The sequence below is a fragment of the Phocoena phocoena genome, chromosome 5 (assembly GCF_963924675.1).
Source record: "Phocoena phocoena chromosome 5, mPhoPho1.1, whole genome shotgun sequence".
Taxonomy (NCBI): Eukaryota; Metazoa; Chordata; class Mammalia; order Artiodactyla; family Phocoenidae; genus Phocoena; species Phocoena phocoena.
The window spans coordinates 46,844,530-46,869,772 of record NC_089223.1 but is presented as its reverse complement, the minus strand read 5'-3'; the positions used below and the strand labels follow the sequence as shown (position 1 = coordinate 46,869,772).

General features: G+C 39.2%; 1 protein-coding gene across 1 annotated transcript in view; it reads left to right on the top strand.

Annotated features, from left to right (window-relative positions):
* The first annotated feature begins 5,805 nt into the window (after positions 1-5,805).
* The window catches only part of USO1 (USO1 vesicle transport factor), an 89,454-nt gene continuing 70,016 nt past the window's right edge, over positions 5,806-25,243 (top strand). The window contains exon 1 of the mRNA XM_065877437.1: positions 5,806-6,029. Coding sequence (XP_065733509.1) covers positions 5,964-6,029 — 66 coding nt within the window. The 5' untranslated portion in view covers positions 5,806-5,963. The remainder of the gene's footprint in view (positions 6,030-25,243) is intronic.

Sequence of the window (25,243 nt, the reverse complement as noted above, 5' to 3'; positions counted from 1 at the left end):
GAAAGAAACCAATATAAAGAGCAGAGTCCAGATATAATGAAAGCCCAGATCCTGGAGAGATTATCTTGATGCCCCAGATCAAGTCATATCTGAAGTATCAGACTTTTCAGTAACATGAGCTAATAAAGTTTGAGTTGAGTACTATTATAGGGTAATGTCTTTAAATGTTCGGTTGTTAAGAAATTGATGATATACACCAAAGGTATCTGAGTCTCCACTCTAACCTTTATTAAGTACTTACTCTGCTTCATGTACTAAAGTACTAAGCACATTAAAGCTATTATCTAATAAAATTCTAACAACCATATGAGGAAGATACTATTATTGTTCTTCTCAAAACAGGTAGGGCAGAAATTTGCATCCTGGACTCTAGAGCATGTGAAACTACTTGACTGTTCAAAGTGCTTGCCTTGGTCATGTTTCGCATCTCCTAAGAGAGGTGGCTGTCCAACATTTTAGCCTCTGAATCTTTTTGTTCAAATGACATAGGAAGTATAAACAAATGAAATCAATCAAATGGAGCAGGATGGGGGCCCAGAACCCTCTTTCTTGCACCCTCCTCTTCCAAGGAATTCCTAGGGCTTTAAAAAATATTTTTAAAGCATTTCATGGAACACAATAAGAAAGGATGAAGAATACCTCTTCTTGTATGGAACAATTTCCATGATACATTAAATGGGAAAAAGTAAGGTGTAAAACAGTGTGTACAATGTGCTACATTTATTTGTGTTATTAAAAGCGAGAGAGTCCATATGCATATATGTATATCCGGAAGGATAAACAATAATTGTCTATATTAATTGCCTGGGTGGCCAAGGAATAGTAGGGAGACTTTTTGCTAAATACCCTTTTGCACTTTATATTTTAACCATATGAATGTATCACCTGTCTTAAAGAAGAAGAAGAAGGAGTCTACGATGATGACAATAACTGCATTAGTGTAACGAATTTCAAACAAAAGTAAGCTTGCCACTGGGAGGTTGAGATGATTCTCCCAATGGGATGCTATCTGATCCTAAAAATTTAAGTCCTTCCCCAGACGTTTGTCTTTACATCTGACTAAGTGTTAATTACTAAGTTGGTTACTAAAAGCCAACAAAACATTCATAAACTAAAATTAGTTAATACAATTTTCTGAGGACCCTGTTTCAGACTCTATTGAGGAAGTCTGGCTGCCATGCAATGCAGCAACACTGCAGAATTTCTGCTTCCATGCATACAAGCTGAAAGTGGGAATTTCCTCGTTTGGGGAGTTCATTCATCCATTAAAGAGCTACCAAGTGCTGTCTATGCATCAGATACTGTGCTTAAGCACTGAAGATATAGCAATTTACAAAATGGCTAAAATCCCTACCCTTAAGGGTTTACATTCAGGTGATGGTGGGGGAATACACAATAAACAAGATTCCATTAATGCCATGATGAACATTTCTTCACATTTTATGAAACCTAAAATTGGGATGTGTCTTTTGGTAGATGGCATCTTAGAGTCAGCGGCGTTTTTGGTTTTTTTTCTTTCCTTCTTTCTCTGAGGTGAACTTGATGGCATCTTAAGAGAATAAGGTATCGGACTGATAAGTGCTACAGAGGAAAATAAGCACAGCAGAGGAAGGAGTATGGGGAGGTTGCAACGTAAAACAGTCAGGAGAGACCCAAGTGGCCTTTGAGCAGACTTAAATAAGGTGAAGGGAGTGAGGCATTTCTCCATGTGGGTAGAGTAGCAAACAACCAAAACACAGGAAAAAACAAGCACAAAGGCCATGAGGGGAAATCAAATTTCAGGAACACAAGCAAGCCAGTGTTGCTAGACTAGAAGGAATAAAGCAGGAGGTAAGGTCAGAGAGACAACAGAGGGGCCAGATTACACAGGGACTTGTATACCACCTTTCTACTTAGTGCCTTGAGTCTAGAGAGGTCAGATAGCATAGTACATAAGAGCACAGGCTTTGGAGTTAGATTGCCAATTTATGTCCCAGCTGTGCCACTTCCTAGTGGTATGACATCAGGCAAGTTACTCTCTGTGCCTGCTTCGCCATCTGAAAAATGGGGCTAATGACACTACCCATAAGGTTGTTGTGAGGATTAAGTCAATCATTTTATGTAAAGTCCTTTGAATAGACAGTCTAGCAAAGATAGAGCACAAATGTTTTTGATACTGTTACTATTGATTGCTTATGAATTTCAATTGCTGTTTCATCATTATCAATTTATTTTGCTGTGTGTTGTTTGATTAATGAATAAAATTAATACATAATTTTATCAAAAATATTTTTGAACCCTGATTTTCCAGTAACTAGTCTTTAAAAACCTGTAGTGATATATTTCAAACACAAATTATCACCTCCACTCATCCTCCTAAGTAGGTATGGACAACACCCCACCGTATCACCACCATCCTCAATCAAAACACAATCTTGTGCAATGATATTTCATTGTTATTGTTGAGTTTGCCACTAGAAGGTAAGAAAGGATGGGGAAAGTGGGCCACTGAGGAGAGCGACTGAACTAGGGAATTGTAAGGAAGCAATTCTAAAAGTGGATTTCAAACCAATGAATTTTGTTAGTTGCTCTGTTGTCAGAAAAATAATTTTAATTTACCCAAGTTAAAATTTTGGATTATACGTATGTTAATGATTCATGACATTCTTATACTGAATATTTAGACTTAAGAAAGTGAGAAGTATAAGGGCGTAAGTCAGGCAGTCACAATTTTTTCATGTTTTTTCTCTTCCTTTATGGTGCTTGAGCATCTGCCATGTAAAAGGAATTATGCTAGATCGTTAAAGGGTACAAATAGGAACGAGACATGGTCTCTGACTTTTCTCTATAAAATCAGTGGAACTGGATTTGCATGTAATCTCCTTTCTCTTTTCAGTCCATTTCATGGCTGCTCCCTTTTCAGACGCCCGATTGGGGGAAAAATTAGGCACTGTACCCTCTCTGCCTCCTCTTTTTCCTGGAAGCATCAAGCAGCTCTACCCCTTCCCAGACACCAGGAGAGAGGCAAGACTGTGAGGTCAAGGGGAAATCTGGGGGCTCCACCCTCATTTCCTCTGTCCCAGACTGCCCACTCCTCCTGCCCATAGTCCTTCCTGGCCAGTGGAGGCTGTTAGGGAAGAAAACAGGTCAAATGAAGGGAAAACTCATAGTACGCTGTTAGTGACTTACTACATTCAGCAAAATTTAAAACAAAGCAGGGCATTTTGAAAAGGGTGGTGTCTTAAAATAATTCTGCTAAGATGTCAAGGCGCTACTTTTTATTACCAAATAATACATGTGATAGACATCCATGAGTCCCACTTGACCTCAGAGCTTTATCTCTGATAGTGGGGTAGAGTGGGGCACAGGGAGGAGGTGAGGAGAGGCTCAGGGAGGGGTAAGGCTTAGGGACTGGGTGAAGTTCTTTGCACACATTACCTGGTAATAAAAATGCTGAGCATTTATTGGTTATTTTTTTTAGGCTGCAATGAAATGCCCCCATGGAAAATGTCTGAAGCAAAATGTCAAGTGTCCAGTTTTAAAGCAGAGGACAATGCTTAGTGTACAGTATTTTGGGCAGTATGATCCCCACTGTTCTCCAAGTCACCCAGGCTTAAAACCTTGGCACTAGGAAAGGAACATGCACCAGAGCCTTTGTGATATGTGTTATCTGCAATCCCACTTTACAGATGAAAAAAGGACCTTCTTCCTTAGCATTATATTCATATTTCCTTTAATGTTTTGTTCATGTATCCATTAATATCACCTTTTATGGGACAATGCTAAGCCACAGAGATATAAAAATGAATAACACAGTCGTGCCCTTAACAGTCCGGTTCAACAGGCATTTATTGAGAGCTTCCCACATATCAACAACTGCACAGTGCTAGCATATACATACGTATCTGGATTTCAGGAAGAGCTTTCAGAGGATGCCAGAGTTAAGTCTTAAGGAACTATGGGGCTTCCCTGGTGGCACAGTGGTTAAGAATCCGCCTGCCAATGCAGGGGACACAGGTTCAAGCCCTGGTCTGGGAAGATCCCACATGCTGTGGAGCAACTAAGTCCATGCGCCACAACTACTGAGCCTGTGCTCTAGAGCCCGTGAGCCACATCTACTGAGCCCACGCGCCACAACTACTGAAGCCCACAAGCCTAGAGCCCATGCTCTGCAACAAGAGAAGCCACCGCAATGAGAAGCCCACGCACCGCAACGAAGAGTAGCCCCCGCTCGCGGCATCTAGAGGAAGCCTGTGAGCAGCAACAAAGACCCAACACAGCCAAAAATAAATAAAAATAAATTAAAAAAAAAAGTCTTAAGGAACTAGCAGGAGTTTCCTTGATGAAGTGGAGGGAGGGGAAGGGCATATCCAGGCATATATCCAGAGTATGTGAGGGAGACAGGAGCTAGAAAGACAGGCAAGAGCCAGAACATAATAGGCCTGTACACCAAGCTAAGGAGTTTGGATTTTATTATGGAGAGAATGGGCAACCACTGGAGGACTTTCAGAAGAAGATCAACACAGACAGGTGTTTTGTTATTGTTAGGCTCACCCAAGGGTGGACTGCAGATGACTGGAAGGAAGCCAGGGCGTGAATGCAGACAAACTAGTTAGGAAGCTATTGCCATAATCTTGGTGGAAAATGACAACATAAACTATGTCAGAAGCAGAGAGCATGGAGAGCAGAGACCTATTTGAGCAATATTCTATAAATAGACATGACAGGATTGACTACTGAACACATGGGGGTGCAATCCAGAGTTTCAGATTCCTCCCAGCTTCCTCCTTCTAGCTTAGGCAATTATTTGGCTAATGGTACCAAAGAGCGTGTCAGGGCACACAGAAAAAGCACATTGATTTTGTTTTCTTTAAGGGAGGCCGGGGAATCTGAGACCTGTGGGGCATCCAAGTGGAGACGTGTATTAATCAATTAGCTAACTAGACCCTGCGCTTTTTAGGTTCAAGATATTTATTTACAAGACTACTCCATAAGCGTGTGTACCTGGCACTCTCATTTCGAAAGAAACAAGGCATACCGATTTGAAAAATGCCATTTTTCATGCTAAAAAAAAAACCACACCGAAAATGTAGGGGTTTAGAGTTAATAACAAAACGTCATGCTACTAGCTGCCGAACTGACACGGCAGATCAATGTATTTTCTCTAGTAAGTTAAATGCAGGTTTCGAGTGGTTTCCTCCCCACACCACAGGAAAATAGCGGTGTACCTGGTATTTAGATCCAGGAATTCCTTTTAGCAGGTTGGAAGAGCAAGAGCTGAGAAATGCGCCCTCCTGTGGCAGTGGAATGAGGGGGCTCTAGCAACCTTTTTACCACCAAACAAAGCCCTGTAAAGAAATGCAATTTGCGGGGACAAGAAGGCCACAACGCCGGTACTGCTACACCGCGAAACCAAAAGAACCCTTCCAGGGGCCGGGAACCCTTACCTGTCACGTCGGCCGAAGGAAAATTTCACTTTCGACTCAACAAAATACGACCCCAGATTTGACAGCTTGCACTACGTCCGGCGACAATTAAACACCCTGCAAGCCAAAATGCGTACACTATCCGGATCCTCTCCAGCTGGCAGGGCAGGGCTCGGACCACGTGGGTGGTTGGGACCAGCCCGAGCGACCAGCGCAGGGCTAGGGTAGGAGGAGTGTCCTTGCGGGGGGAGGCGGGGCCTGAGCAGTGGGCGGGGCTTGGGCGGACCCAGGCTACCGGCCTCCTCTCGCCTGCTTTCCCCCTTGCCTTCGCCCTTCGAGCAGCCACGTAATGCCACGTCCCCGCGCATGCGCATTTCGACAGGTGGTGGAGGCTGTTTCCGGGCTTAGGGGGCTGGAGCTGCAGCCGAGTAAGAGGCGGTGTTGGCGGCGGCCGGAGAGCGCTGAGTGCGGGCTTGGGGGGCCAGGCCCTGCGGAGGACAGGGGAAGTTATCTTTTCTTTCCCGACGGGGCCGGTGGAGCCGGTGGCTGACCGGCAAAATGAATTTCCTCCGCGGGGTTATGGGGGGTCAGAGTGCCGGACCCCAGCACACAGAAGCTGAGACGGTGAGAGGAGCGGCGGGTCCGGGACTTGGGAAGGGTCCGGGCAGGAACTGGGACGGAGGACTCGGGGGCCCGGAGGTCACCTCCCGCGCGTCACCATGGGCCGGGAGTCCAAATGCCTCCTCCCCCTTTGCCCCCGTGCCTTCCTTCCTCTCCTGAAACCCCCGAGTTATTTCCTCACGCTCCCAACGAAACCCCCAGCGCGGCGGCTCGGCCCTGCTGACAACAGCTCCGCAGGCCGCTTGGTGGTGGTCCGCGGGTGGTGCCGCCCGGGAAGTCATCGATACGGGGCAGCGGTGGCCCGACCTGTCTCCCACGCCCCTCGGGGCCGCGGGCCTGTCCCTCCCGTTTCGCCAGTGTCTACACTGGCGGTGAGGAAAGTCCAGCTCCCTCCCTCGCGGTCTGGAATGGGGCTTTGGGGAAGACAGCAAGAAGGTTTAAAACCCAGCTGTTGACCAGAGCAGTTGGCTAAGAATAATACGATAGTTTGGGCACGAAGCTGCCTGCCCCTGTCCCTTCAATTGGAGACAGGTCGTTCTGCCAGGTGTTATTAGTTCGGACCCCGTTTTTCAGTCTTACCCAAATATTTGGGAAATACTCCCTCGGACGTTGTAGGGATCTTTCGCGCTCAAACTGCTTTGGAAACACATTTCCCTTCCATTCACCCCATTCAGAAGTCTAAACTCGTGGTAACAGGATTTGCAGCGTCACTTTAAAAAAATTGTTAGCTACTACAAACAGTATTTGATAAGTTGGTTCGATTTTAGGTTTAGGATAAACTTTCTTCGAAGTTTGGTTGTCTATTAGAAATGAGTGTATATGACATTTTTTAAAACTAAGCTTTTAATTTGAGAGTAATTTTAGATCTACAAGAAAGTGACAAACTACGACCTTTTGGGGGGGCTGCGTTGGGTCTTCGTTGCTGCGCGCGGGCTTTCTCTAGCTGCAGCGAGCGGGGTCTACTCTTCGTTGCGGTGCACGGGCTTCTCATTGCGGTGGCTTCTCGTTGCAGAGCACGGGCTGTAGGTGCGCGGGCTTCAGTAGTTGTGGGACACGGCCTCAGTAGTTGTGGCGCATGGGCTCTAGAGCGCAGGCTCGGTAGTTGTGGTGCAAGGGCTTAGCTGCTCTGCAGCATGTGGGATCTCCCTGGACCAGGGCTCGAACCCGTGTCCCCTGCATTGGCAGGCGGATTCTTAACCACTGCGCCACCAGGGAAGTCCAAAGTATGACATTTTAAAGGTAAACTTTGGGTAGTATTTGTATGCATTACTGGGTTGTCTATGAACATAGATCCCATGTTCTGTGTTAACTGGGATCCTGAAGGGTAAATAATAGCTTTCATTTGTCAAGCTCTTACCTTGTGCTGGGTACTGTGCTCTTTATAGTTCACATTCTTCTTAGATCCCTAACCACCCTGAAAGATAGGTGATAGTATCCTCACTTTACAAATGAAGAAATGAGGCTTAGAGAGGTGAAGTAACTTGACCTAGGTCACACTGCTAGTAATGGAGCAGGGATTCAACCAAAGTTTGCCTTACATCAAAGCCTAGGCTTTATTGCTGCTGCCCTGTATTTTAATACTTATCTGGGAATTTTGGAAATTTATATAATTATTAGAACTAACCTCACAAAATCTGAGTTAGAACTGTTTAAAGCAGAAGCTGAAGGCTGGTGAATCTTATCTTCCTTCATATGAAAATCAGGAGATTTCACATGCAGACACACAAACCGATATTTGGCTTCTCTTGCCATTCCCATCGGGGCTTCAAGGCAGCTGAGTTGCGCTCTTAGAAGACCACGCTCTCTCCAGGTTACCATAGTCACAGCCCACCCCTTCAGCTTTTGTTTGTGTATATTATCTGTCTGATATTTTTCTTTGAGGCACCAAGTTTTATAGTGTGGTTTATTAGAGCTTGCTTTGGAGTTAGACCTTGATTTGAATCCTTGCCTTCCACCCCTAATTGGATTGAACAGGCAAGAGAGGCTAAAACCTTATGAGTAAAATGAGGAAAATGCCTACTCTGATGGGTGTAGTGAAGATTAAGTGAAGTAAGGAATAGAAAGAGCCTAAGACTTAGTATGTGCTTAATAAAGGCTAATTTTTATTACATGTGTTTAGGGAAAGAATACTCTTTTTGTTATAGTTAGTCTTGGCACAATGACTTCTGTAGAAAAGGTGATGTTCATTTAACTGGGTATAGGATTTTAAAGCTGAAAGCCCCTTTGCAGATCATCCAGGTGGAACCCCCTTATTTTACAAGTTAGGAAACTGAGGCACAGAGCACTAAAGCAATTTGTGCAGTATTGCAGAGCTGAGACTAGAACACTTTGATCTTGCCATAGTGAATGGAACAACATAGCTTTTATATCATGATTTCAAAGTGAAACTTGAGTATCAGATGTGTATCTTGTATATATAAACTGAAAGGAAAGTTGGGGGGATCCTTGTTCTTGCCTAACTTTGAACGTGTATACTCAAAATTGGAGAACTAATATGTCTTCTGATGAGAATTAATAGTTTACTCTGAGTTACAGTATGAATAAAATTTATTTCACCATCTCATTCCATCAGGAAGAATAATTGATATAAGGGGTCATGGGTCACTAATTTAGAAGTATTTATAGAGCATCAATAGAGTGTGTTGGTACAATATTAGATCTTTTAATTGGTGATTTGAAGTGACCTGGATATTCCAGTTGCCAGAGCTTAGAATATCTAACTTCTGCATTATCAGCTAGTATTTTGTAGGTTTGTCCATTCCTGCAAAATTAAATTATTTTCATTGTGGTTTTCCATCTTTTTTGCTATTCTCATCTCTTTCCAGTGGAAAGCCTCTTTTCATTGTCTAAATTCTACTTCTCCTTTAAATCCATCATCGATCCCTTCCCTGATTTGCACCCCTTACTTCTTTCCCCACCAAACTGCATAGAATCTTTCCCCTCTGAGCAATCTTCACAATTTAAGTAGATTGTGCATTTCTTAGGCTCTTTACCATTTTCTACCCTTTAAATCTGTGCCATCTCTTCTGGACTCTTAAGCATCTTTTGGGCAGTGTTCATATATATTTTATTTTTATTTTTAATTAATTAATATTTGCATTGGGTCTTCGTTGCTGTGTACGGGCTTTCTCTAGTTGTGGTGAGCAGGCGTTACTCTTCGTTGTGGTGCGCGGGCTTCTCATTGCAGTGGCTCCTCTTGTTGTGGAGCACGGGCTCTAGGCCCATGGGCTTCAGTAGCTGTGGCACGCGGGCTCAGTAGTTGTGGCACACAGACATAGTTGCTCCGCGGCATGTGGGTTCTTCCCGGACCAGGGCTCGAACCCGTGTCCCCTGCACTGGCAGGTGAATTCTTAACCACTGTGCCACCAGAGAAGTCCCCGTAGATATTTTAATCTTTGTTTTTCCGTAGTAATACTAAATAAATATTTGTTAAATGAATTAATTATGGTGTTATGAAAGAAATCACAGAACTGTAATCATAGCAGCTTACCAATTACTAGGTGCTGAAACAATACTTTTTAAAGACTGTAGGAATCAAAGTTCTGGAATGATTGAAATTCATTACGTCGAACTTTTTTTTTTTTTTTTTTGTCGAACTTTTTACTTAAAGGATTTTTCAGGTTTGCCGTGCTTTGACTGCTTTCCTGCTTTTTCTTAACTAAAGTGCCTTCTAACTGTGTGAGCTGTGTTATTGCTTGCATAGTGCCTAGCTTTTCATACTTAGTTAAGAGTAACTTTGGACTGGTATTAAGATGTTCTTTAGAAACAAAATAGTAAATATTTGTGTTTGTATCATATGATAGTCAATAATTCTATAAAGTTTGGAATATTTTAAGTCTAGAATTTCATTCACATTAAACCTTTCCTGTTTTAGAGTCAAATACATTTTTTTTTTTTTTTTGCGGTATGCGGGCCTCTCACTGTTGTGGCCTCTCCCGTTGCGGAGCACAGGCTCCTGACGCGCAGGCTCAGCGGCCATGGCTCACGTGTCCTCTGCATCGGCAGGCGGACTCTCAACCACTGCGCCACCAGGAAAGCCCTCAAATACTTTTTAATTTGATTTCTCCTTTTTACTTTAGTAGAGAAAGGCACTGATTTCTGATGATTGAAGCCTCCTTAGCCTTGGCATCCTTTGCTAGGTCCAAATAAACACTAATTATAGTAAAAATCCTACTCATTCTTTTGAGTGCTCAGACGTGCTTAATTTCCCATCTACCTTCCAACTAATATCTTTTTTTAAAAGCGAGTTTCTTGGCAGATTCCAAGAAAAGTGTTAACTACATTTGGTGATAAATCGTGGAGAGGGGGGATTCTCTTCTCAAATTGTGTCCCAAGGCATGAAAGTTGCAAAAGTCCAGAAAAGATATGTAGAATTACTCTACTGTTAAGGCATCTCTTTTTCCATCAGACTTTGGTCAGCTGGCTTAAAAAGCAAAAGAGCTAACAATACGGACACAGCTGTAGTTTCTTTTAATAAAAATTGTTATTAAGGAATGTGCACTTAAATTTAGACATAGTTTTGGTTTAGTCAAGCACATTAGGTACCACGTTACTATAAATGTGTAGCCTGAAACTCCTGTATCTGGATTCCTGTTTCATATTCTACATTAATAACCAGGTCAGTATAGTAATGTGTTTTCCCTCTTAGCTCTCTTATAATAACAGTGTCAGAGAAAGCCTTAATAATGATCTGTGCTTTGATCACTTCTATACCCAATCAAAGATGTCTCTTATATTCTTTTTAAGTAGTGTCTATTGAAAACTACATGACTTTTTTTTTTTTTTGATAAATGTATTTATTTTTGGCTGCGTTGAGCCTTTGTTGCTGCGTGTGGACTTTCTCTAGCTGCAGTGAGCGGGGGCTATTCTTCATTGCGCTGTGCGGGCTTCTCTTTGCGGTGGCTTCTCTTGTCGCAGAGCACGGGCTCTAGGCGTGCGAGCTCAGTAGTTGTGGCTCCCGGGCTCTAGGCGCACGGGCTCAATAGTTGTGGCTCACGGTCTCTAGAGCGCAGGCTCAGTAGTTGTGGCGCACAGGCCTAGTTGCTCCGTGGCATGTGGGATCTTCCTGGACCAGGGCTGGAACCCGTGTCCCCTGCATTGGCAGGTGGATTCTTAACCACTGCACCACCAGGGAAGTCCCTACATGGCTCTTTTGAAGGTTTATTATGTATAGATTATTTGTATCATTTAAAATTTGCATACCAAACCATGTCCCAAAGAAAGTGAGTAGATGTACTTGAAAGGGTTCTGTTACTAAAGAAGTGTGTACTGAGTGATGGTCAAAAACAAAACAAAAAACCTGATACTTATACAAGGTTTATTAAATAGGCACTGTGTGATGTTTTCAAATATTTTCAAGATGGAGATATAAACTAAGTTGTGTTTGCCAAATCTAATTGATGATATACATTTTTTCCTCCAGGAAACCTTGTATGTCTAGTGTTCTGAGGAACACATGTTGGTTACTATTGTCCTAAATGATATATTTTTTTAAAGGAATGCTGCATTTTAGAAGTTCTTCATTATCATCAGTTTTATGGAGTTCATGAAGCGTTGCCCATTTGGCTGCCTAAAAGACAAAGTAATTCCTGATGCTTTATGGTTTGAGAAGTAATTGTAATCACTTCTGAATTATCTTTTAGGAGAGAATGTAAGAATTTCTTATATAAATTTGTTTCTCTTTTTATACATTTATCTCTTATTATTTATACTGTTCTGTCTGATTTTTGTGTTGTAGATATCATAGAAAAGACATGCTTATATTTTTATACCTCAGGCAGAAATGCCATAAACATTCTTTGTATAAAAAGTTAGTCACATTTAACTTGAAAACTTTGGTAGTGTTAGACTTTGAGATGCTAGCATTTGTTATTTGGTAGAGAAGTTTCATTATGATGCCTTGCTTAAAAGGGTGTGCTTTTGGAAAACATAGTTCATCTCTGAGAGAAAGCATGGAGAATAAATGCAGTATATTATGTCAGCTGACTTATTGGTAATTGTAATGGAAATAGATTGTGTTAGGTTTATGGATTTATCTGCAGAGAGACTGTTTGACTGTAATGTTCCTACTTTTTTTTTTTTTTTTAGATTGTAATAATTTAGGTCATCTGAAGATAAGTCTGGCTTTTGCTTTTTTTTCTTTTTGGAAAATCTTCTCAGTAGTAGAGTTTGAGTTAAACCACATTTCTAGCTCTTTTTTGTATTTGAAAACAGTAATTTTTTTATTCCATTAAAACAATATAAATGAATTGACTGTTGATTAGCATGAATTATTTTAGTCCTATAGTCATGGTTGGGGAAGTTCGCTCCAAAAAAGTTATAACTATGTTTTAAGCTCCATGAAGGCAAAGTTATATCAAATAAGTTGGTATTAGGTGCTTGATAAATATTGTTGAATAAATGATTGAATGGTTGAATTCAATTTTTTTAAATTGACATTCCTTTCATTTTTGCATGTCAGTTAAATAGTTACTGAATAGTAAAAAAAATATGGATTTCTATTAGGAATTGTGAGAAAATATTGCAAACTACATTATGTCAGTGTCTTTTAAATGTGACTCACCAACCTAGTTTTATGCCATCTTCTTTTTTACCCCTTTTACTTCTCAGAGGTAAACCTAAAAAGTTTCACATTCCTCATCTCAGGTTTTTCTTTCCTAGTCACTCCTATTCCCATTGCTTCTTTTTTGGCCTCCTTTGTGTATTACTGAATAAAAATAAATGACACTATTAGTAAGCAAAACAAACAAACATTAAATTTGGATTATAAGGTTATAATTCTGATTATGCCCAATTTATCAATTATTAATGGAATTTTTTGTTCTTTTCATATTTTTCTTAATAAGTGGAATTGTGAACCTCACATGGCAATTACTGAAAACAAGAGTCCTGAAACATAGTCACCTGCATGAGGTTATATATATTAGTTTACTAATTAGCTTTTTATTTTATTACACAAAATGGCAAACAATACTAGTAAGGTTTAAGTCTTCTTTGACTACCATCTCCAATTTCAGTTCTCTTTCCTGAAATAACCACTATTCTTAGTTTGGTATAAATCTTTCCAGACCTTTATGAATAATCATACAGTATAGAATTATATATTTGTATGAGCATATTTATCTTTTTCACAAATGATACACTGTTTATAGTGTTTTACAGCTTATCTTTTTCATTGATTGATATGTCTTAGAGGTCTTTGCATGTTAAAACATACAGCTACTTTATTAGAAATTATTTAAAATATCAGATTTTTAGTTGCTTTTCTTAATTACACTATATCCTCTTCTAATAGACTATAAAAGCATCTTGATAACAGGATCCATATCTAATTCATCATTGTATTTATCTCTGATTAACTCTAATACCTAGTTAGCATAGTATGAATTAGTTGAAATACTGCTGTCTCTTAAGTTTTTCCTTCTTATCACCCCTTTCTGATCCTTTTAAATAAGATTAACTCTGGGTTAAATTTTACTCATACATATTATTTCTCTTTAGAACTGTTTTTTATTAATATGTAGTATTCTGTTGTTTAATGCAAGAATCACAAACTCAAATCCCAACAGTGTCAGTTGGGTAGCATCATTGTTCAGTGAAGCAGGTCGGGTTAGAGAAGAGAGCAGAGGTCTGGGATGAAACTGGAGCCTGCATGTCCTGCCTTGAGAGTGTAGCTAGTGCTCAGCTTCAGCCAGTTGTTGCAGAGTGCCGATTTAATGGCTTTGAATCCCGTCGCACCACATACTAGTTCTGGGAACTTGGACAAGTCACTTACCCACCGTGCCTCTGTTTTCCTTATCTCTAAAATGTGGATAGTAATAGTGCCTATCAATAGGATTTTGGTGAAGATTAAATAAAAAGTATAAAGAATTTTAGAACATAGCTGGCACATAGTAAGTGCTATACATGCCATATTTTAACAGTTCTGTAATGCACTTTAGCATTTAAACATCTCTGAAGTCAGGTTGCATCTTGTAATTATAATTGGCAGTATTTCTTTTTTCTTGGCAATACATTTAAAAAATGGTGGATCTTATAATCATTGGCTTCTCAAATTGTATGAAATACAGTGTTAGCTACCATTAGCTAACAGGCTGATGTTTTTCAAGAAAAGGTAGAGGGCTTCCCTGGTGGCGCAGTCGTTGAGAGTCCGCCTGCCGATGCAGGGGACACGGGTTCGTGCCCTTTCCCGGGAGGATCCCACATGCTGCAGAGCGGCTGGGCCTGTGAGCCATGGCCGTTGAGCCTGCGCATCCGGAGCCTGTGCTCCGCAACGGGAGAGGCCACAACAATGAGAGGCCCACGTTCAGCAAAAAAAAAAAAGAGAGAGAAAAAGAAAAGGTAGAAATCTGGAGTTTTACATGAAGTCTTTTGATTTTGAAATATTGGCTTAAAAATTATTTTAAACACTGTATAGGCCAAATAGATTTTTTCAGAGGTTTATAGCAAATAACTACATTATTACTAAGTAGGTAAAATTGAGTAAAGTTTTGAGTATTAAGTAGCCTTAGAATTTATCTAGTTTATTCTTCCATCTTGTAGATAACAAAACTGACTTAGAAAGCTTGTATTTAAGATACAGTCAATCCTTGTTATTCACTGATTCTGTATTTGTGAATTCACCTACACGCTAAAATTTGTTTGTAACCCCAAAATTAATACACGCAACACTTTCACACTGATTTGTGGACAGATGCAGAGTAGCAAAAAATCAGCGTCACTGATGTGTGCATTCCCAATTGAGGTCAAACAAAAAGATATTCTGCCTTCTTGTTTCAACTCTTATACTATAAACAAGTGTCCTTTTCACAGTCTGTTTAGTGTCATGTGTTTTGCATTTCTGTGCTTTTTAAAAATTTTGCTGTTAAAACTGGCCCCAAATGTAGTGCTGAACTGTTGTCTAGTGTTCCGAAGTATTGCATAAGAAAGCTGTAATGTGCCTTGTGGAGAAAATATGTGTGTTAGATAAGCTTACTCAGGCATGAGTAATAGCGCTGGTAGCTGTGAGTTCAGTGTTAATGAATCAAGGGTATATATTGAATAAGATGTCTTTAAACAGAAGCACATGTTAAACAAGGTTATGTATTGGATCCATTGATGAAAATGATACCAGGGACTCACAGGAACCTAGCACTGTATTTCCTTTAGGCACAGCAGTTCAGTGTCTGCTAATTCAGCGTTCATGGTGACTATAGAGCATAGCTATTATGAATAACAAGAACCAACAGTGTTCAGAAAGTAGATGAACAGTGAGTCAATCAGGTGGTATGTTAGAGCAGGTAATAGAATCAAAGCAAAGTCTAACATATTCTGGAAATTTCTTTAAATGTTTGTGTTATTGAAACAGTAGTTGAAAACATGCTTATTATAAATAATTCAAATCGGTATATAGTCTAAAGTTGCCCCTTTCTTCCTCTTTTCATGATCTTATTTCCCATTACCAGGAGTAATCTCTAATGAAGTTTGTTGTACATCCTTCAGAGTGTTTTCTTTGCATTTACCAATGTTTGTTACACAAATGAGTTTCTTTATGAGTGAAATAGTTATATTCATAGCTATTTGATTTTTTAAAATTTTAACAGTAGGTATTAGAATTTTTCTATTTACTAATCAATGAACATAGTTGTTTTTTTTAGAGAGTTTTTAAAAATGTTTGTAAGTTTCTTTGTTTCAAGCAAATAGACAGAAGTTCTATTCTGTAACCTTACATATCCTGACTGTACAGTTGACCTTTGAACAACACCAACGCTCTGCACAGTAGAAAATCCTCCTGTAATTTAATTTATAGTTGACTCTGTGTATCCACGGTTCCTCCATATCCTCATATCCTCGGATTCAACCAGCCAAGGATCACATAGTACTGCAGTATTTGCTACTGAAAAAAAAGTATAAGTGGACCTGTGCAGTTCATAACTGTTGCTCAAGGGTCATAACTGTTGTTCAAGGGTCAACTGTACTTATATCTCTGTTGATTCAGGCAGAAAATCTGGGAAGGTTAGTTGTTTGAAGTCTACAGAATGGTCATCTGAAATGTGGCACCTTGGTAGTATGCTGTGATAATGAGTACTTTGGTAAAAGGCGTAGGGACAAATATTTCTGATTTTTTACTGAAGTAGACTGGATTAATTTTTTCTGTATTATAACTCACTCTTTTGATCAATAATGGCAGCAAAATGTTAACTGAAAAGGAGCAGGATGGCATTGAAATCTGTGGGATTTAAACTTGTACTTCCTTTCTAATGCTCCCGTCATGTAGGTAAGGGTGTTGAGGACTAGGGCAACAGTCTGTGACCTCAAAAAAATAGTAAATTTATAAATTTTGCTTTAAACTACTAAGTGGCCTCCTTGGTCGGATTCTGAGAGAGTGAGTGAGTTGCTAGCAACAAAAATCTCTCACCTCAGGATCCCATGTGGGACACTGAATAAACATATCCTTCAACTCTAAAATACTGTCCTTTTTCCTTCTGATGGTAACATCCTCATTCACTCTGCTTCCCTACTTTTCCACTTGCTTCATTTTTGATACCAATTATCCACACATCCGACTATATGCAAATCATTGCATAACTTGGGACCTTCTGACCAGCTATGCTGTCCAAAGTACTACTTTCCACCCAGTCTCTGTCTTATTTCCCTAATCATTTCCCTCAGTGCACTTATTATTTTCTGTATTTATCTTGTTTTTAATTTATTCTGTTGTCTCCTTGCTATTATAATTTCATTTGAGTAGGTACCTTCTGTAGTGATTCACTACTGTTTCTCCAAAATAGAATTTTGCAGGGCCCAGCAAGATATTAAGCACTTTAATAGTATTTCTCAAACTGACTGTGGTGAAGAACCAGTTGGATTGTTTTTTTATCCCCCAATTTCCAATTCATCACAGACCAATACTTTTGTAAAATATAATAAAAATGTATTTATAGGAAAATGAAATGACAATATACACACACATACTCATGGACGTACAATATACAAGCCCAATTTTTTTTTTTATTAAACAACCACAGAGGTATCCGGTTGTTGTAGAAGTTTCTAATGCTTAGTCCCAGTTTCTTTCTTTTTTCTTTTCTTTTTTTAAAAAATTATTTATTAATTTATTTTTGGCTGCGTTGGGTCTTTGTTGCTGCGAATGGGCTTTCTCTAGTTGCAACCAGCGGGGGCTACTCTGTTGCCGTGCACGGGCTTCTCATTGCGGTGGCTTCTGTTGTTGTGCAGCATGGGCTCTAGGCATGCGGGCTTCAGTAGTTGTGGCATATGGGCTCAGTAGTTGTGGCTCTTGGGCTCTAGAGCGCAGGCTCAGTAGTTGTGGCACACGGGCTTAGTTGCTCCATGGCATGTGGGATCTTCTCGGACCAGGGCTCGAACCCGTGTCCCCTGCATTGGCAGGCAGATTCTTAACCATTGTTCCACCAGGGAAGTCCTCTTTTTTCATTTCTATTGAAGTATAATTGACTTATAATATTATAATAGTTTCAGGTGTACAACATAGTGGTTTGGTAGTTTTGTACATTACAAAATGATCACCACTGTAAGTCTACTTACTATCTGTCACCATGCAAAGTTATTGCAATATTATTGACTATATTCCCTATGCTGTACATTACATCTGTATGACTTATTGTATAACTGAAAGTTTGTACCTCTTAATCTCCTTCACCTATTTTACTCATCCCTCACCCCCCTGCTTAGTCCAATTTCTGAACTTACCTTGTCACAAACCACTGCTCTCTGGTTGCACTGACCATGGCCCTGATGAGGGTAGCAGCACTCTAACGTTTGTTGAATGAATGAATGAATCACCAACTTCAAGATTATGGCATGGAATTCTTCAGACACTATTACTCCTTTGACTTTACCAAAACCAGAATATTCTGAGATATAGAAAAGTGATTGCGGATTCATATCAAATTTCAGCTAGCTTATTCAGTGATGCTTTTTGATTCTCTGATTCTTTTTTTTTTTAAAGACAAAAGAGACATTTGAATACATGCTTAAGGAAAAGCTGTAGAAGTGTATAAAATGAAAAGTGTAAGTGCTCCATGAATGGGTATTTAAGGTCCTTCTGTTTTGTTTCTTTTTCTATTAAGTGCTGCAGTGGTTGTTCTTGTAATTATGACTGTACATATATTGCCTTAGGACAAATTTCTAGAAGTTGAATTCCAAACAGCAGCTGTTTCAGACATTTTATTCTTTATTCTCAAGCCTCTTAAATTCATTTCTTTCAAATATTCTTTTGTCTTATCTATCGCTTCAGCCCTTCCCCATTGCCACCACCCTAATGCCCTTTTTTTTACCTTATTTCTTGTCTGTTATAATGAGCTGACATATTTTTTCTGTAATCTCTTTCTGCTCTAGTTTCTCCTTATTATCTCAGCCAGATTAATTCTTTAAAAGTGAGTATATTAATTTCTTAAGTACTTATATATAGTGCTGACTTTTTCATAAATACTTGGTAGCTTCTGATTATAGCTTTCCCAGAGTAAAGCTCCAACTCCCTTAGAACAAGGGACTACCCTGGCTGGGCAGGCTTATGAGGGTCCTTACTGGTCTGTAGTGAAAGTGGAAGCTATTCACAGGAACTACATTACAGTGTTCCCCTATTTACAAAAAAGAAAAAAAATCTTGCAGTCCCTGTAGTTTGCAACAGGTGCTCAGGCTCCCATTTCTCTGCATAAGAGGCAATGTAGGATAGTAGAAAGTGTGTGGGCTTTGCAGTGAGACATCTGTAGCTCAGTTAGAATCTGGACTGTACCACCAAACTGGCAGGGTATTTTGGGGTGCATTGCTTTATCCCTGAACCTTAGTTTCCTCTCCTGTAAAATGCGTTTATTAGTTTAGGTATTGGATCAGCTGCTATAACAGAGGTCTAACCAAGATAAAAGTTTGTGTCTTTGTCCAATAAAAGTCCAATTAGAAGGCAATCCCTAGGATAGGTTAGTTATGTTCCTCAGGGTGATCCAGGGGCCCAGGTGCTGCTCTTTATCTTGTTCTGCCATCTGCTGGGATGGTGCCCTTGTTTGAATTGTTGAAGGTGCTTCATTACCTGCAGGTTAAGTTCCAGGCTGAGGGAAGAAGAAAGAGGCATGAAGAACAAATAGCTTCCTTTTAAGGACATGACTTGGAAGGTACAAGGAACTCATTGGCCAGAGTGTAATCATTTTCTATGCCCAGGTGTAAGGAAAGCTCAGAAAGTAGTGTAGGTGGACAGCCTTTGTGCCCAGCTAAAGCACAGAGGGTTCTAATAACTAAAAGAATGGTTAATGAAGCACAATCATACTGCATTGTGTTGGTGTTTTAAGTCAGGAATAAATGGAATAATGGTCTTTGAAATCTTCAGTTTCTGAAGAAAAATTAAGTGTACTTGTGCCACAAAATTTTTTCTTGGTAAATGTCAACTGAAAAATATAGACCTGTGTTTGGCCTGAAACATTGCTGTCTTTGTAAGGTTTGGAACATATGTAATATTTTCCTTTCATTTGGTTTCCATTGTCTGTAAAAGGTTGCAACATAGCACTTTATTATGGAGAGATCACTTATTCAGAAACTTCAACTGTATGGAATATTATCAGGAGGTAATATGGCTTTCGCATAGCAAAAGTAGAAGTTGCGAAGTCCATGTACTCAATCTTGATTTCAAGCCTGAGTAATTTGGGGTTTTAGACATATTACTATCTAGCCTAATTATCAGATTTCTCACTCAGTAGCAGATTAAAATCTGCAAAACTTGAACTGTCTGTTAGAAACGTATATGATGGAAATGACAGCCAAAAGCCTGATAGGATAGAAAATTAATACAAAGGACTCATAGAAGTTTGGTAATAATAAAGTTTGTTAAACATTTATTGAGCATTTATAGGTGCCAGGTACTCTGCAAAAACTTTTTTTTTTTTTTTTTTTGCAGTATGTGGGTCTCTCACTGTTGTGGCCTCTCCCGTTGCGGAGCACAGGCTCCGGACGCGCAGGCTCAACGGCCATGGCTCACGGGCCTAGCCGCTCCGCGGCATGTGGGATCTTCCCAGACGGGGGCACGAACCCGCGTCCCCTGCATCGGCAGGCGGACTCTCAACCACTGCGCCACCAGGGAAGCCCTACAAAAACTTTTATATTCATTACTTCATTTAACACCTAAGACATCCCTATATCTGATATTGGAGAGGACTTAAGTTTAAATGCTAAGAAAGCTTATAATTATGTTCTTTGTTTAAGAAGACAGGGAAGGTTGTAATTAGTATTAGATTGCTATCAGAAATCACTAAAATGAAAAGACCATTTTGGTGCCTGACAGAAAGTATCTGAAATAGCTTAATTATGGTTCTGGATAAATAAGTTGTTCTTATATTCATTTTTTACTCTTATTGGTTTGCAGTATGGTAATTGCCTTAAGTCACTAGAGAGAAAGTTCCGATTAAAATCCCCAATCAATTGTGTCAATTATATCTCAATAAAGCTGTAAGAAAAAAAAAGAAAAATAAATAAATAATATAATAAAATCCCCAATCAGGAAGAATATGTACTTGCCACTAAAACCCAACTTTAATAGATAAAAAGCATGTTTATAGTATTGGTTTTGGCCACATCACGTGGCTTGCAGGATCTCAGTTCCCTGACCAGGGACTGAACCCAAGCCACGTCAGTGAAAGCCCAGAATCCCAACCACTAGGCAACCAGGGAACTCTCAGAATGTTTATAGTTTTAAAAATAGTCTTGATACATATTTACCCAAACTCAGGAATGAATGGATTTTATTTCTATAATTGTAAATACTACACTTTAAAATAGTGATTAATTTTTAAGTTCCATTTTGCAACCTTCTAAAAAACACTAGTGATTTGCTTATTAATCAGAGTCAATTGAAGCAGAAACATATAATTTGAAGTCATTAGAAATCTGTTTTTAGCTAACAGTTTAATCTTATATAATCCTTTCCCCCCCACACATTATTTTAGATTGATCATCATTCCCAGAAATAAGAAGCATTTAAAATTATTGTAGGGAATTCCCTGGTGGTCCTGTGGTTAGGACTCAGCACTTTCACTGCCAAGGGCCCAGGTTCAATCCCTGGTCGGGGATCTAAGATCCCGCAAGCCACATGGTGTGGCCAAAAAAATAATAATAGTAAAATAAAATTAATTTAAAAGGAAAGCTTTCATATTTTAGAAATTTCATTTGGTATATTATTTTAATAGAACAAGTATATATATGTATGTGCATAATATAAAAATTGTTCATAGATATATAAAATTTATAAACTCAAATTAGACCAATTTTCTTATTTGGACTATAAAATGCTATTTTCTACATTAAAATATGTATACACAATTATAAAGTAAGAAATCATTTTCTATGCCTGGCATTCCTTCCTTATATTGTCTGGTGAACTACTCATCCTTTAATTCTTGACTCAAGAGTGTCATCCTCAATATACCATTCTTAAACAGTATCTGTCTTAGTTTATCTGGGCTGCTGTAACAAAAATACAATAGGTTTGTTGGTTTAAGCAACAAACACATTTCTCGTAGTTCTGGAGGCTGGGAAGTCCAAAATCAAGGTGCTGGCAGATTCTTTGTCTATTGAGGGCCTGCTTCCTGGTTCATACACTGCCATCTTCTCCAGTGTCTTCATGTGGCAGAAGGCATGAAGGAGCTCTTTGGGTCTCTTATATAAGGGCACTAATCCCATTCATGAGGGCTCCACCCTCCCACCCTAATCACCTTCCAAAGGCCCCTACTTCCTAATACCATCACACTGGGGGTTAGGATTTCAACACATGCATTTTGCAGGGAAGTAAACATAACAGTTTCACTTTCAGATAGAATTTACTACTTTTTCTTTTGTGCACCTGCTTTATAAGCATATACTTATATAACTTTAATTTGTTAGTGTAGTTTATTTACACAACTGTCTTCCTGTCTAAGCTCTTTGTGGCCAGAGAGCATATCTTATTTTGGTTAGCACAAGAACAAATACATACATGCTCAGTGTGTATTTATTGACTGAGTAATGACTGTGCATTCTAGTCTAAAAAAAAATGGACTTTATAGGCAGTAGGGAGCCATTGAGGATATTTTTATTATGCTAGTTTATTTTTATCAGTTAAGAGCAGATTTCATACTATTTTGATCAGCAGAGTAAAGATAGCATCTTTTATTTTGATCAGCAGAGTAAAGATAGCATCTTTTAAAGATGAGTTCAGTCAGTCATGAAAATATCCTAGAAATTCCAATAAAACATAAACCAGTTCACTTTATTCCATTATTACACTTTTCTGCTTATAAAGGTAATACTTGTTCATTATCAAAATTCAAACATCAGAAATAATGTAGAAAATGAACATTTCCAGCAACCCACTGAAAGACAGTATGGTACATAGTCTTAATTTTTTCTATACATGTTCACATAGTATTTTTTTTCCTTTGAAAAATTATTTATTTCTATGTTCCTAACTTTCACTCTAGCAGTAGAATCACATTAATAATTCTTTTTTAAATTTTTTATTAGAGTATAGTTGATTTAAAATGTTGCATTAGTTTCTGCCGTACAGCAGAGTTAATCAGTTATACATATACGTATATCCACTCTTTTTAGATTCTTTTCCCATATAGGTCATTACAGAGTATTGAGAAGAGTTCCCTGTGCTATACAGTAGGTCCTTGTTATTTATTTTATATATAGTAGTGTGTATATGTCAATCCCAATCTCCCAATTTTTCCCTCTCCCTTCTTTCCCACCCCCTGGTAACCATAAGTTTGTTTTCTACATCTGCGACTTTATTTCTGTTTTGTGAACAAGTTCATTTGTATCATTTTTTAAAATTGCACATATAAGCAATATCATATGATATTTGTCTTTCTCTGTCTGACTTACTTCACTCAGTATGACAATCTCTAGGTCCATCCATGTTGCTGCAAATGACATTATTTCATTCTTTTTTATGGCTGAATAATATTCCATTATATATATATATATATATATATACCACATCTTCTTTATCCATTCCTCTGTTGATGGACATTTAGGTTGCTTCCATGTCTTGGCTATTGTAAATAGTGCTGTAGTGAACACTGGGGTGCATGTATCTTTTCAAATTATGGTTTTCTCTGGATATATGCCCAGGAGTGGGATTGCTGAGTCATATGGTAGCTCTATTTTTAGTTTGTTTGTTTGTTTGTTTTCTGTATGTGGGCCTCTCACTGTTGTGGCCTCTCCCATTGTGGAGCACAGGCTCCGGGTGCGCAGGCTCAGCGGCCATGGCTCACAGGCCCAGCCGCCCCGCGGCATGTGGGATCTTCCCGGACCGGGGCACGAACCCGTGTGCCCTGCATCGGCAGGCAGACTCTCAACCACTGCACCACCAGGGAAGCCCTATTTTTAGTTTTTTAAGGAACTTCCATACTGTACTCCATAATGGTTGGACCAATTTACATTCCCACCAACAGTGTAGGAGGTTTCCCTTTTCTCCACACTCTCTCCAGCATTTATTGTTTGTAGATTTTTTGATGATGGCCATTCTGACTGGTGTCAGGTGATACCTCATTGTAGTTTTGATTTGCATTTCTCTAGTAATTAGTGATATTCAGCTTTTCATGTGCTTTTTGGGCATCTTGATGTCTTCTTTGGAGAAACGTGTGTTTAGATCTTCTGCCTATTTTGTGATTTGGGATTGTTTTGTTTTGTTTGCCATTGAGCTGTATGAGCTGTTTGTATATTTTAAAGATTAATTTCTTGTCAGTTGCTCTGTTTGTAAATATTTTCTCCCATTCTGTAGGTTGTCTTTTCATTCTGTTTATGGTTTCCTTTGCTGTGCAGAAGCGTTTAAGTTTAATTAGTTTATTTTCATATTTTCATTGTTTATTTTTATTTTCATTGCTCTAGGAGGTGGATCAAAAAAGATCTTGCTGCAATTTATGTCAGACAGTGTCTGCCTATGTTTTCCTCTAAGAATTTTATAGTATTCACATAGTTTATTAATGGTATAGTTTTAAACCAAAATGAGCTCATGCTAAATATACTATTAACTGTTTTCTATTTTCACTTAATGTATCTTGGACATCCTTTCATGTCAGTGCATATGGATCTGCTTTACTCATTTGATTAATTGCATAGTGTATGTGTACTATATGTTAGTTAACTGTTTTCTGATTGGTGGATGAACCTTTAGATTCCATCCGCCCTTTCTTTTTTACCCCAATAAACAGCATAAATTTATTGCTCACAGTTCTGGAGTCTAGAAGTCTGAGATCAGGGTGCCAGCATGGTTTGGTAAGGGACCTCATCAGTGTTACAGACTTATTTATTATATCCTTATGTGATGGAAGCTAGATTTATTTTTTAGCTGTTAAAAATATTGCTACAAAGAACATTCTAGTATATAACATTGTGTATTTGTGGGCATTTTGTTTTCTTTGTTTTTGGCTGCGTTGGGTCTTCGTTCCTGCGTGCAGACTTTCTCTAGTTGCAGCAAGTGGGGGCCACTCTTTGTTGCGGTGCGCGGACTTCTCATTGCAGTGGCTTCTCTTGTTGCAGGGCATAGGCTCTAGGCGCACAGGCTTCAGTAGTTGTGGTGCATGGGCTCAGTAGTTGTGGCTCACGGGCTTAGTTGTTCTGGGCATGTGGGAATCTTCATGGACCAGGGCTTGAACCGTGTCCCCTGCATTGGCAGGCAGATTCTTAACCACTGCACCACCAGGGAAGCCCCCTGTGGGCATGTTTTTAAAGGATAAGTTCCTAGAAATAAGAATGCCTGGTGGAAAGGGTATGAACATTTTAAGTTGTAATAGTTTTTGCCAAATTGACACTTTTTTAGGTTACTTTCCATCTGATAGAATATAAGCCAGTTCATTAATCTATGTCTTTCTCTATCCTGTATAGTTCTGTTTTTAAAATCATTTTATTGAAGATATAGAAAAGTACACATGTCATATACATAAACCTCATAACCTGAACACACCTATGTATCCAGCACCCAGATCAAGGAACAGGACATTACCAGCACCCTAGAAGTCCCTTTTGTGCTTCCACTCACTGCCCACCCCCATGAACAACCACCATCCTGACTTCTGATAGCTTAGATTAGTTTTGCTTGGTTTCCTGAGTTATAAAAATGGAATCATATAGTATTAATATATGGTAGTATTATTTTAATTTTTGTGAGACTGATAGATGAAAGATAACATCATTGCTATTTTAACTTATATTGAATATTTATCTTCATGATGCTG